The sequence below is a fragment of the Salmo trutta genome, chromosome 17 (genome assembly GCF_901001165.1).
Source record: "Salmo trutta chromosome 17, fSalTru1.1, whole genome shotgun sequence".
Lineage (NCBI taxonomy): Eukaryota > Metazoa > Chordata > Actinopteri > Salmoniformes > Salmonidae > Salmo > Salmo trutta.
In genome coordinates this window covers 46,827,618-46,840,896 of record NC_042973.1, presented here as the reverse complement: position 1 = coordinate 46,840,896, position 13,279 = coordinate 46,827,618, and the positions used below count along the sequence as shown (strand labels likewise).

The following is a 13,279-nucleotide window of genomic DNA, read 5'->3' as shown; positions in this document are numbered from 1 at the left end:
AGATGATGGATGAGTCTTACCTCACTGTCTAGCTGTCATTTCTGTGATTTATTATCAAGCTGGACACAATCAAGAAACTGTATGATTCAAGGTCCGTTTCTAATTTCTACATTATCTCGATTTGGTTTTAGTCAGTTTTAAAGAATATTGAGTTGAAAAAATATACAGTGCATTTGGAAAGTATTCACATCCCTTCCATTTTTTTCTAACTTGTTACGTTACAGCCGCCTTCTAAAATGGATTAAATACATTTGAAAAAATCCTCATCAATCGACACTATCACATAATGACAGTGAAAACAGGTTTTTAGACATGAACATGTTTATTAAAAATAAACACATCTAATTTATGTAAGTATTCAGACCCTTTGCGACTCAATATTGAGCTCAGGTGCATCCTGTTTCCATTGTTCATCCTTGATCTTTCTACACCTTGATTGGAGTCCACCTGTGGTAAATTCAATCGATTGGATATTGGTTGGAAAGGCACACACCTGTCTATATAAGGTCCCACAGTTGACAGTGCATGTCAGAGCAAAAACCAAGCCATGTGGTCGAAGGAATTGTCTGTAGAGCTCTGAGACAAGAATGTGTCGAGGCACAGATCTGGGGAAGGGTACAAAAACATTTCTGCAGCATTGAAGGTCCCCAAGAACACAGTGGCCTCCAACATTCTTAAATGGATGATGTTTGGAACCACCAAGACACTTCCTAGAGCTGGTCGTGTAGCTGAGCAATCGGGGAAGGGCCTTGGTCAGGGAGGTGACCAATAACCTGATGGTCACTCTGACGGAGCTCCAGAGTCCCTCTGTGGAGATGGGAGAAAGTTCCAGAAGAACAACCATCTCTGCAGCACTCCACTAATCTGGTCTTTATGGTAGAGTGGCCAGACGGAAGCCACTCCTCAGTAAAAGGGACATGACCGTCCACTTGGAGTTTGCCAAAAGGCACCTAAAGACTCATACCATGAGAAACAAGATTCTCTGGAAACCCAGCCGCGAGCTGCCCAGTGACGCGAGCCTTCCAGAGGACCTAAATGCCTTTTTATGCTCGCTTCGAGGCAAGCAACACTGAAGTATGCATGAGAGCACCAGCGATTCTGGATGACTGTGTGGTAAGTCTCTCAGTAGCCGACGTGAGCAAGACCTTTTAAACAGGTCAACATTCACAAAGCTGTGGGGCCAGACAGATTACCAGGACGCTAACTCAAAGCATGCACGGACCAACTGGCAAGTGTGTTCACTGACATTTTCAACCTCTTCCTGACCGAGTCTATAATACCTACATGTTTCAAGCAGACCACCATAGTCCCTGTGCCCAAGGAAGCAAAGGTAACCTGCCTAAATGATTACCGCCCCGTAGCCCTCACTTTGTAGCCATGAAAGGCTGGTCATGGCTCACATCAACAGCATCCTCCCGGATACCCTAGACCCACTCCAATTCGCATACCCCCCCAACAGATTCACAGATGACATAATCTCAATCGCACTCCACACTGCCCTTTCCCACCTGGACAAAAGGCAGACCTCAGCGTTCAACACCATAGTGCCCTCAAAGCTCATTAAAGCTTTTTAGTACTGGCGCTAGAGAACTGCCCTTCTCCCTGATGCGGCACCTTGGCTCATAGGGAGTGGAGACCGGGTTGCCACGATATCCGGAAATGCCGGGCAGGCGGTGGCAAGGCTAGCCTTGATACAGTAGTTGACCTGGTTTGAGTCTCTTGAACCTAGTAGTTGGACCGCCATAAAAAAGCCAGACTACTGTTTGCAACTGTACATGGGGACAAAGATCGTACTTTTTGGAGAAATGTCCTCTGGTCTGATGAAACAAAAATAGAAGTGTTTGGCCATAATGACCATCGTTATGTTTGGAGGAAAAAGGGGGAGGCTTGCAAGCCGAAGAACACCATCCCAACCGTGAAGCACGGGGTGGCAGCATGTTGTGGGGATGCTTCGCTGCATGAGGGACTGGTGCACTTCACAAAATAGATGGCATCATGAGGCAGGAAAATGATGTGGATATATTGAAGCAACATCTCTAGACATCAGTCAGGAAGTTAAAGCTTTGTTGCAAATGGGTCTTCCAAATGGACAATGACCCCAAGCATACTTCCACAGTTGTGGCAAAATGGATAAGAGCGTCTGCTAAATGACTTAAATGTAAATGTAAAATGGCTTAAGGACAACAAAGTCAAGGTATTGGCGTGGCCATCACAAAGCCCTGACCTCAATCCTATAGAAATTTTGTGGGCAGAACTGAAAAAGCGTGTGTGAGCAAGGAGGCCTACGATCCTGACTCAGTTACACCAGCTCTATCAGGAGGAATGGGCCAAAATTCACCCAACTTATTGTGGGAAGCTTGTGGAAGGCTACCAGAAACGTTTGACCCAAGTTAAACAATTTAGAGGCAATGCTACCAAATACTAATTTAGTGTATGTTAACTTCTGACCCACTGGGAATGTGATGATAGAAATAAAAGCTGAAATAAATCATTCTCTCTACTATTATTCTGACATTTCACATTCTTAAATAAAGTGGTGATCCTAACTGACCTAAGACAGGGAATTTTTTTACTAGGATTGAATGTCAGGAATTGTGGAAACTCAGTTTAAATGTATTTGGCTAAGGTGTATGTAAACTTCCGACTTCAACTGTCGGTGAAACTGAAACTCTATTGAAACTAGCTGTAGATATTCCATGCGGAGATCTGTTCATCTACTCTGCATCTCACAAAGACATGGTGGTTGGAACCAAAAATCTCACATTTGGACACATCAGACCAAAGGACAGATTTCCACCTGTCTAATGTCGATTGCTTGTGTTTCCTTATTGGTGTACTTTAGTAGTGGTTTCTTTGCAGCAATTTGACCATGAAGGCCTGCTTCATGCAGTCTCCTCTGAACAGTTGATGTTGATGTGTCTGTTACTTGAATTCTGTAGCATTTATTTTGGCTGCAATTTGAAGCTGGTAACTCTAATGAACTTATCCTCTGCAGCAGAGGTAACTCTGGGTCTTCCTTTCCTATGGCGGTCCTCATAAGAGCTAGTTTCATCATAGCGCTTGATGGTTTTTACGACTGCACTTGAAGAAACTTACAAAGTTCTTGACTTTTCCGTATTGACTGACCTTCATGTCTTTAAAGTAATGATGGACTGTCATTTCTCTTTGCTTATTTGAGCTGTTCTTGCCATAATATAGACCTGGTATTTTACCAAATAGGGCTGTCTTCTGTATACCACCCCTACCTTGTCACAATTGAAGTGATTGGCTCAAACGCATTAAGAAGTTAAAATTTACTTTTAACAAGGCACACCTGTTAATTGAAATGCATTCCTGGTGACTACCTCATGAAGCTAGTTGAGAGAATGCCAAGAGTGTGCAAAGCTGTCAAGGCAAAGGGTGGCTACTTTGAAGAATCTCAAATATAAAATATATATACTTTTGGTTACTACATGATTCCATATGTTTCAGAGTTTTGATGTAGAAAATTGTAAAAATGAAGAAAAACACTTGAATTGAGTAGCTGTGTCCAAACTTTTGACTGGTACTGTATGGTAGACCTATGTGTAGTCTTGTGAAGAGCATAATAATGTCACCCAATCCAGCTTTGGAATACTAGAATGGGGTTCAAAATGGCATTACCGCCCCCCCCCCCCCCCCCCCCCCTTATCACTGTCTGATTTTTGCATCTTCTCATTAAAATGACGGCATGCTTTTCACAACACACAACCTTCAACGCGTTTAATCACTTAAGCTTTTATATCCATGAAGTGTAACTCTTGACGAACCAGTGTTGAGTCTGATTCGTATGTCTCGGCAGTGTTGAGTAGCCCAGTGTAACACTAACCCTCTGTTCCCCAGGCCGCACCAGCCCCTCCCTGGACCCCCTGAGGATGAGCCCCACAGTAGAGCAGGCAGCCCCGTCGGCCCCCTATGCTCCGAGTCCCGCTCCGGGCCGCACGACCCCTTCGGCTCCAGCCGCCGGCCATGCCCAGCAGCAGCACCATCACCAAGGTGAGACCGTCAGCGGGGCCCGCAGTAACCAGGCCTGGGGTGCGCCTTGGAACGCGCCCATTTCTCACCAACGCCATACCACTGCTGTAGATAGGGCTACCGCTGCAGGGCTTACGAATTCTATCTTTAGCTCCGTAGGTGAGCGTATCGGAGGCTTTACCTGTGTGTTTTGTTGTGCTGCAACCCCTAAAAACAAAAATGGCCCCTGCCATTTTATGTGACTCTAACAGTGGTTCAACATTAACAAATTGTGCCTGTTTCTAGAGTGTGGGGCTAAATCTCTTTATTAAAGTTGAGCTGAGCTCTCTAAACTTAAGGACTGTACCATTCCAGGCACAGAGGCCCAGAAAGCACTGAGCAGCAGCTGCTGCTCAGACACAAGGTGAGGACAGGGATGCCAGTCAACAGCCTGCAGGTTAACTGAGCACCTCTGCTCTAATCGTCCTCTGTGCTCAGCTCCATGCCTATTCAGACTCTGCATGACCTAGTGACTTCTACTTAAACTGTCAAGCCCACGTTCGTTTACACAACTCAACCGTCCTCTGTGCTGTAGTAGGTTACATAGTGGTCCATTGCTTGCAACTGTCCGCATTGCTGTGCAGATTGACAAGTTGGGATGGCGATCACTGCTCTGTTTAGTGTGTGTGTGACGGTAATTCTGTTATGCCATATTTTGGCTTTTTTTTTTTCTTTTTTTTTTTTTTTTAATATGGTTTGTTGTATGGATGGGTAATGCTATTCATGCTTTATATGCTGCTGGAATTTCTGTGTTGTATAAATATGTTAGGGTGACATTTTAAGTTTTCTGTTGTGATGGATGGCAAGCCATTGTTTATTCTGTCAATTGGTAGTTTGCTGTACTTTTATCTACTAATCTATGATATAGTGGACATTTGCCTGCATTTTGTTTATTCATATTCTTCATGGTTTGATTTTGAACACAGTGCACTGCTTTTGGTGTGGTAACTTATAACTTTGTGGTATTGTTTGGTGTTTACTACATGTTTCTGGTGGTTATATGGTCTATTCTGCCTGTTTCTCAGTTGTCGGCCCCCCACCTCAGAGGCGTGGTCGTGGAGGCGGACAACGCGGCAGGGGCCGCTTCAATGTGCGCCTAGACGGACCCATGAAGTTCGAGAAGGACTTTGACTTTGAGAGTGCCAACGCCCAGTTCAACAAGGAAGAAATTGACAGGGAGTTCCAGAACAAGCTCAAACTAAAAGGTACCAGAGAACTGTACAGATCAGGCCTTCATAATATATGGTCCAACACTTATGGGTGAAGGAGCTCGATTTAGCCTAGTGTTCAGGTCATGCATGAACAGGTCATGCATGCAAGGCTGGTTTCTTGAGACAGACAAAACATGGCCGGCCTCCGAAGCATGTGTGATTTTGTTCAGGGGACCGAGATTACCGCAAGGCAAGCCCGAGCACAATGTAGCCAAGTTGCAGGGTGTTCCACTAGTGTGGTCTGTCGGCTAAACGGACGATTAGACTAATTTTCAGCCGGCTGCTTTTCAATTCGCTAGTCAGTAAAGTCAGCCGAGCCCTCTCCCGCTAGAATGAACGATAGGCATCTTCTAGCAATCTATTGATGGGACAGGAGCCTGTTAGTCACAAAGTGAGCAATGACAGGGAAACAATGCTGGTTTGACAGTCTGCTGTTTGTCCCCCCCCTCCCCGTGTGTGTCCTGTCGTTGCAGTCTTTTTTTTAATTATTATTATTTTATTTTTTTTAACACGGAAGGAGAGCACATGATGCTATCATTGTCTATGAATCAATTTAGCCTATTATTTTCTGGCACATTCATTTTCTTTCACATGCAGCCACAGAGTGGTGGCGCATAGGTCACTTACTGTGCTTTGATTGACAAACAGCAAACTTGACTAGTTTATAAAAGGTGTCTGACTGAATAAAGTCGATCTCATACAGTGCTTTCAGAAAGTATTCGGACCCCTTCACTTTTTCCACGTTTTGTTTTACAGCCTGAATTTAACATTTATTAGGTTGACACACAATACCTCATAATTTCAAAGTGGATTTATGACCAAGAACCTGATGGTTGCTCTGACAGAGCTCTATTGTTCCTCTGTGGAGATTGGAGAAACTTCCAGAAGGACAACCATCTCTGCAGCACTCCACTAATCTGGCCTTTATGGTAGAGTGGCCAGATGGAAGCCGTTCCTCAGTAAAAGGCACATGACAGCCTGCTTGGAGTTTGCCAAAAGGCACCTAAAGACTCAAACCATGAGAAACAAGATTCTCTGGTCTGATGAAACCAAGATTGAGCTCTTTGGCTTGAAGTGCCAGGTTTCCTCCAGACGTGACGCTTGGCACATTCCTATGGTGATGGCATCATGCTGTGGGGATGTTTTTTAGCCCAAGGGGACTGGGAGACTGGTCAGGATCGAGGGAACGATGAACGGAGCAAAGTACAGAGCGATCCTTGATGAAAACTTGTTCCAGAGCCATCGGAACATCAGACTGGAGCGACGGTTCACCTTCCAACTGGACAATGACCCGACGCACACAGCAATGCCTGTGTCTTGGCTTCGGGACACGTCTCTGAATGTCGTTGAGTGGCCCAGCTAGAGCCTGGACTTGAACCCGATTGAGCGTCTCTGGAGAGACCTGAAAATATCTGTACAGCGACGTTCCCCATCCAACCTGACAGAGCTTGTGAAGAATATGAGAAACTCACCTAATATAGGTGTGCCAAGCTTGTAGCGTCATACCCAAGAAGACTCGCGTCTAATCGCTTCCAATGGAGCTTCAACAAAGTACTGCGTAAAGGGTCTGGAAACGTGTGTAAATGTAACAATTGAATCTATTTTAGAAATTTGGAAAAAGTCAAGGTCTGAATACTTTCTGAATGGGATGTCTGTATTACACACATACTACCGTTCAAAAGTTTGGGGTCACTTAGAAATGTTTTTGAAAGAAAAGCACTTTTTGTCCATTTTTAAAATAACATCAAATTGATCAGAAATACAGTGTAGACATTTAATGTTGTAAATGACTATTGTAGCTGGAAATGGCACTTTTTATTTTATTTATGGAATATCTACATAGGCGTACCCATTATCAGCAACCATCACTCTTGTGTTCCAATGGCACATTGTGTTAGCTAATCCAAGTTTATCATTTTAAAAGACTAATTGATCATTAGAAACCCCTTTTGCAATTATGTTAGCACAGCTAAAAACTGTTCTGATTAAAGAAGCAATAAAACTGGCCTTCTTTAGACTAGTTGAGTATCTCGAGCATCAGCATTTGTGGGTTCGATTACAGGCTCAAAATGGCCAGAAACAAAGACCTTTCTTCCGAAACTCGTCAATCTATTCTTGTTCTAAGAAATGAAGGCTATTTCATGCGAGAAATTGCTAAGAAACTGAAGATCTTGTACAACGCTGGGTACTACACCCTTCACAGAACAGCGCAAACTGGCTCTAACCAGAATGGAAAGGCCAGCATCCTGGAGTTGTCGCTTCACTGATGACATTGAGACTGGTGTTTTGCGGGTACTATTTAATGAAGCTGACAGTTGAGGACTTGTGAGGTGTCTTTCTCAAACTAGACAATCTAATGTACTTTTCTTCTTGCTCAGTTGTGCACCAGGGCCTCACACTCCTTCTATTCTGGTTAGAGCCAGTTTGCGCTGTTCTGTGAAGGGAGTAGCACACAGCATTGTACGAGATATTCAATTTGCTTTTCTTTCAATAACAAGGACATTTCTAACTGAACCCGAACTTTTGAACGTGTGTATGTGAAAGTCTTGATCATATAAGTCTAGACAATATCTAAAACTGAAAATGTATGAATTGTTAGTCATTTAAATTGTAGACGCACTACAACATCTTTCCAATCTGGGAGGTAAACTCGATGAAGTATTACATTATTTCGCTGTGTATTTCTGATGGCCTCCGGTACATTAAAATGCCTTAATTCCACACATGTAGGTTGGTCAGGGGAGCCTGGATGGGTACTTAATCTATTTGGCTGAGAACTCCATGTGTGGCTCTCGAGTGGCGCAGTGGTCTAAGACACTGCATCTCAGTGCAAGAGGCGTCACTGCAGTACCTTGTTTGAATCCAGGCTGCATCACATCCTTCTGTGATTGGGAGTCCCATAGGGCTGCGCACAATTGGCCCAGCGTCGTCCGGGTTTGGCCGGGGTAGGCCGTCATTGTAAATAAGAATTTGTTCTTAACTGACTTGCCTAGTTAAATAAATAAGGAAATGTGCAAAACAGTAATTGGCCATAGTGGAGTGAATGTGTTGGGTGTCCATTTCTTCTCAAGATGAGACGGAGAGGGCAGCAGTGAACGGGGAATATAAGGGCAACTCCGGGGTGGAGACTCAGAACAGCAAGGGCAACGCTGATGAAGGGCTGGAGGCACTAACACATAACGTTTACTACGACAAGTCCAAGTCTTTCTTCGACAACGTCTCCTGTGATTACAGCAGGTAGGCTACAACTGCCCGTATCATCTCTCGCCCCAATGCTTTTATAGCAGCAACCTCTGTCCCTTTATCTTGTAGATTTAGTTTGAGAATTAACAGTACAATATTGTCTTCCCTTAGGCAATACGTGATAAAGATCTATTCTGTCTTTCAGGAAAGCTGCAGAAAGATCTGGTGGAACCTCTGGTTTCCCACTGTGAGTCTCTTTTCTCTCAGATCTGTTCTATCCCATGCTAATGTTTTGATAGTATACAATGTGGCTTTATTGATTATATAATATATGGAGTATACTGTATGTAAAACCATAGTGTATTCAATAAGGTACTGTCGGCGTCCTCTAACCCCCCGCTGAGCGTCTAAATTCTGATTGGCAGGCAGCGGAGGCAGACCTGGGCCGAGGAGAGGCGTATCAACACGGAGACGTTCGGCATGCCCCTGCGCAGGGGTCAGGCACGTGGGGGCTACCGCGGGCCTGGCGGTGTGGGCTTCCGCGGGGGCAGGGGTCGCTCCGCCAGCAGAGGGTCCTTCGGTCCCCCCCACGGAGGCCACGGCTACAGGGGAGGATACAACAGAACAAGCCAGGGAGGACGGGAGTTTTCAGAGAACTTTGAGTACAGGGTAATGTATGTTTTTTTTACTTATTGTATAGATGGATGCCGTAGTGGCCAAAGGTATCATCAACGTATACATTTGCAAAATCCTGGAGTTAAGTTGTCCCTCGCACTGCTTTTAATTATGGAGTTTACAAATGAAATTCACAATATAGCAAATGCGAACGAAGATCAAGCCATAGTGTACCTAGCTTCAAGCGCTTGTACATAACTCTGTTAACCATACGTGCACGTTCGTAACGGTGTTAACCATAGTGAAGTCATCAAAAAGCTGTCTAATTTTTCCCTTTCTTCCAGAAGGATAACCGTGGCTGCATAGTACACCTGGAGGACAGATCCAGACAGGCAACGCCTCATGTTTAGAAATAGTTTGTTTATACTTTTGACTAAAAGAATGAAGATTGTATATTTGTCAACATCACTGGGGTAGACTGCTTGAATGCCACTTCTTTTCCATGTCTTCTAATTATGGAAATGATGCAATCCATCGATCTCTTCAAAACAATTTCCAGGTGTCTAAATTGTGTATAAAAAATATTTCTGAGGGATGTCCTTTTCGGCAATGAGTTTTTTTTCTCCCTTGTAACAGGTGTTTGATTATATTCTGTTAGGCGTAGAGAGCCGCATGACTGAGGATCGCTGACATGGCTTCATTTTTTGGGGGTAACCTGTAATGTAACTTCAGCACCAAAATAGCCAGTGGGGTCTGTCACAGCGTTCTGTGTATTTTTCAACCACACAAACGTTCCTATACCTATTCCGCTAGCTATCCACCTTCTCCAAATGGCAGTGTTTGTGATTTTTAGCTAGATATCAACTTTTTGTAAATATTATTCTGTTTTATTTATTTCCAACTCTTCACTAGTGATGGTGCTAGATGTACTTGGCTATACTCTTCTGGTTTGGTGATATAGTTTAACTCTGGGTGCGTAACTAGGTATAAGGAAAGATGGATCATAAGTCAGAACTTAATTTTCTGTAGATTGCCCTGTACTCGAGGCTACTGGTATTGTGTGACCTAGAGTTGCACAATGCTGCTGTTTGCTACGGTTATATCTCTAGCGTAATCTATGTAAACTGCTACAAGAGCTCGCTAAAGCAGGCCATCTCAGTATGTTTCTTCCTGACAAATGGGCCACATTTTGGTTTCTAACATTTTCTAGGGAGCTTTCCAAATTGTTATTCCCTTTTACCTCTTTGTCAGTCAGTTGGTTAAACCCTGAACTCCACATCCTCGTTCCTCTCAAAGAAACCGGAATGCCAGAAAGAATTTGACTCACCAACAGTACTTGAGATGTCTGACGGAGAGAAACAATACCCTGACTAAACTCTTGATTCGATGCCACTGACTCGGTCCCATGGCACTGCATGGTAGTTGATGGCTTGCTAAAGCTACACAAGTGATGTCAGCCTAATTGCTCAGTTAAAAATGTCTTAAAATATTTGAATTGTAGAGCCCTTTGGTTTTAGCTTAGTAGGTATTAGTTACATAGCAATATTGAAGCTAATGTTTTGGAGGGTTTGAATGATCGGGCACAAATTGGGTGAAGGTTGGTTGATAGGAAGTAATGAACTTTGACTGAATGTTGTCTGATGCTATCTTGGCCCGGCATGATTTAAATAAGTACGTAACTAGAGTAAACACTAGCTAGATTTGGGATTTTATATCTTGCAGGAAACGTACACACAGTTGCACTTTTTACGATGTGAAGTTGTTTTATATAATGGTGTCTTCTGTTCGTTTGTGTGAGTCCTGAGATTGTATTCCAGTTCTGCTAACTGCGGATGACTTGTGAATCCCAAATGGCAGCCTATTCCCTATATAGTGCACTACTTGGCTCTGGTCAAAAGCAGTTCACTTTACAGGGAATCGGGTGCTATTTGGGATGAAGCCGATGATGTTATGGTACCTAACCCCCCCCCCCCCCGTGTGTGAACAGGTCTTTAAAAAGTACAAGTTCAGTATCTCGTTTGATTCCTTGAATATTGTTCTTTAATGTATATTTTATGGATGTATGCATATGGCTTTGGCACCAGAAAAATCTCCAAATGTTCTTTAAAGATGAAGGGATGACTGTGCAAAGCTAGCCTGGTTAAACCTAATGTGTTAGTCTGATTTAACTGGGCTGGTGCAAAGCTACTTTTTTTTAATAATTTTTTTTTTATAAAGTGTCCTCAGGAAGTTAAGATGAATTTCTCTTGTTGTGCCTTAATGCCAGTGAATAACTAGAATACTACATTTGAACTAATAACGGAGTGAAATAAATAGTCAAAGTAAATAAAGTTGACTTAAGTTGGATGTTAAAAGAACTTGTGCCCATTTTGGTGTACTCTGAAGTTATTTTGCACAGTGCTGTTTGATGAACTAGGTTATTGCTTGATAATGTACTAGATTTATTCAGAAGTATGGATATGTCTACATCGGTACATTTAATTGAGTGAAGGGAGTTGACGCCAAGTTCCAACGTCTTGTTAATTTCCATTGCAGGATCGTTATTCTCTGGCATTGATGCACTGTAGTGGAACGTGTGTTGGATTCTGCCCCCATGAAGGTTTTGGAAGCTTTAAGTAATTTAAAATGAGACCATGCATCCCTTGTCTTAATTATATCAGACTGTTTTTAGTCCTGCATAGAATTGTCTTTTCTCTTCCTATTATTTTGACAATGTTACATTTGTCCTGCATGTCAACTATTATTTGTTCAGGTATACTCTGCCAAAAAACAAATTTGACACCTTTTTTTTTGTATTTTTTAAAGATGCATACAGAAAGAATATTGATTGTCAAAAGAAAATGTTAAATGGGGCTGGATTAGATGGGGGGGATGCTCAAATGTCTTTGGCTGCATTTTACACAGGCAGCCCAATTCTGATAATGTTCACTAATTGGTCTTTGACCAATTTGGATCAGCTCTGATGTGATTTGTCAAAATACCAATTGTTGGAGGGGGGGGGGGGGGGGAGGATCAGAATTGGCTGCCTGTATAAACGCAGCCTTAAAAGCATCTTTTGTCTAAGATGAAGGGTGGTACAGTAGAATAGGTTCACCCCATCCCACCACCCAAACTGTATTGCCTTGATTCCTCACTTCCTCTGGTCTTCTCAAAACATATTGGAGCAGAAGATCAGAGGGGAGGAACCTCTGTTCTTCTGCGCCAATTTGTTTTGAGGAGACGAGAACATGAGGAATCAAAGCAATACATTTGAGATGCACCCATAGGATCAAGTGCCTAGTTCAAAGGGATGTCCTGTATCTCCATTTCTCATTGTTGCACAGAAGCCTGCATGAGGGTCTGGCTCAAGCCACTAAATCATGACACAACAAGGATACAATGCAATAACTTACTGAAATGTCTGTGCTGGGGGTAGTTTGTTTGAGCATCAGATGTCATTTATATACAGACTTAAAGGTTGTTAATTGGGTACATTTTTTCCCCTAACCGTTTTCTCTAAACCCAGCATGACGTCCTCTTCTGTGGGCCTCAGTGGACTGGGTTTTTTATTCAAAGCATACAATAAAAGTTTTCATATCTTCCTGTTTTTCCTCCTTATGGTTTTGTGTGTGTGATTACCAGGGGTGTATTAATTACAGAATCTGTTTAGTTTAAGAACAAAACGGGAAGGGACCTACCTGGATTTGTCCAATATAAACTCGTTTGGGGTGAACTGTTTCATTTTGCAACATAATCTGCATAATGATTACATCCTTGTTGGGCACACTTGCTTGTCTTTCTCAAATTGGCAAGTGGTAATTTCTCTCCCTATGCTGTATATAACCAACACTTTGTCTAGTTAAGCCAGTCACCGCCTAATCAGGGTTATATGGTTTAAACTTATGGGGTTGTTCAAGGTTTTAAATGAGCTATAGTGTGGTTTGTTTCATCAGAGAGGAGACTGGTTGAGTGGCAATAGATGGGGTTGTATTGGTGCTTTTGGCGTTGTCACACGAATTGTCTTTTCATCCTCTACACACTGAACGTCTTTACACAATCCAGTTGCCGAGTAGCATTTTCACTGGACCATTGTCAATTCAACCACCACCATGGGACTAACCAGTGATCTGCATTTCCAGAAACGTGAACAATGGTACAAATTCAAAGCTGGGAACCTCAGTATGAGGGATATGTTTTATGGTGACAAGGATAGATTCAGCAAATTTAGGTAAGTGAGCTTTTGAATGTTATGGCCAATA

General features: G+C 42.9%; 1 protein-coding gene across 3 annotated transcripts in view; it reads left to right on the top strand.

Moving 5' to 3' along the window:
- The window catches only part of LOC115152307 (protein LSM14 homolog A), a 30,992-nt gene extending 18,367 nt beyond the window's left edge, over positions 1 to 12,625 (top strand). Inside the window, exons 4-9 of one of the 3 annotated variants that reach the window (XM_029697067.1) lie at positions 3,862 to 4,014; positions 5,058 to 5,237; positions 8,315 to 8,480; positions 8,632 to 8,673; positions 8,852 to 9,095; positions 9,389 to 12,625. In XM_029697067.1, the coding sequence (XP_029552927.1) occupies positions 3,862 to 4,014; positions 5,058 to 5,237; positions 8,315 to 8,480; positions 8,632 to 8,673; positions 8,852 to 9,095; positions 9,389 to 9,451 (848 nt within the window). In that variant the 3' untranslated portion in view covers positions 9,452 to 12,625. Of the gene's footprint in view, positions 1 to 3,861; positions 4,015 to 5,057; positions 5,238 to 8,314; positions 8,481 to 8,631; positions 8,674 to 8,851; positions 9,101 to 9,385 lie in introns of all 3 variants that reach the window. The other 2 variants (XM_029697066.1, XM_029697068.1) reach the window with 2 other exon arrangements.
- The last annotated feature ends 654 nt before the right edge of the window (positions 12,626 to 13,279 follow it).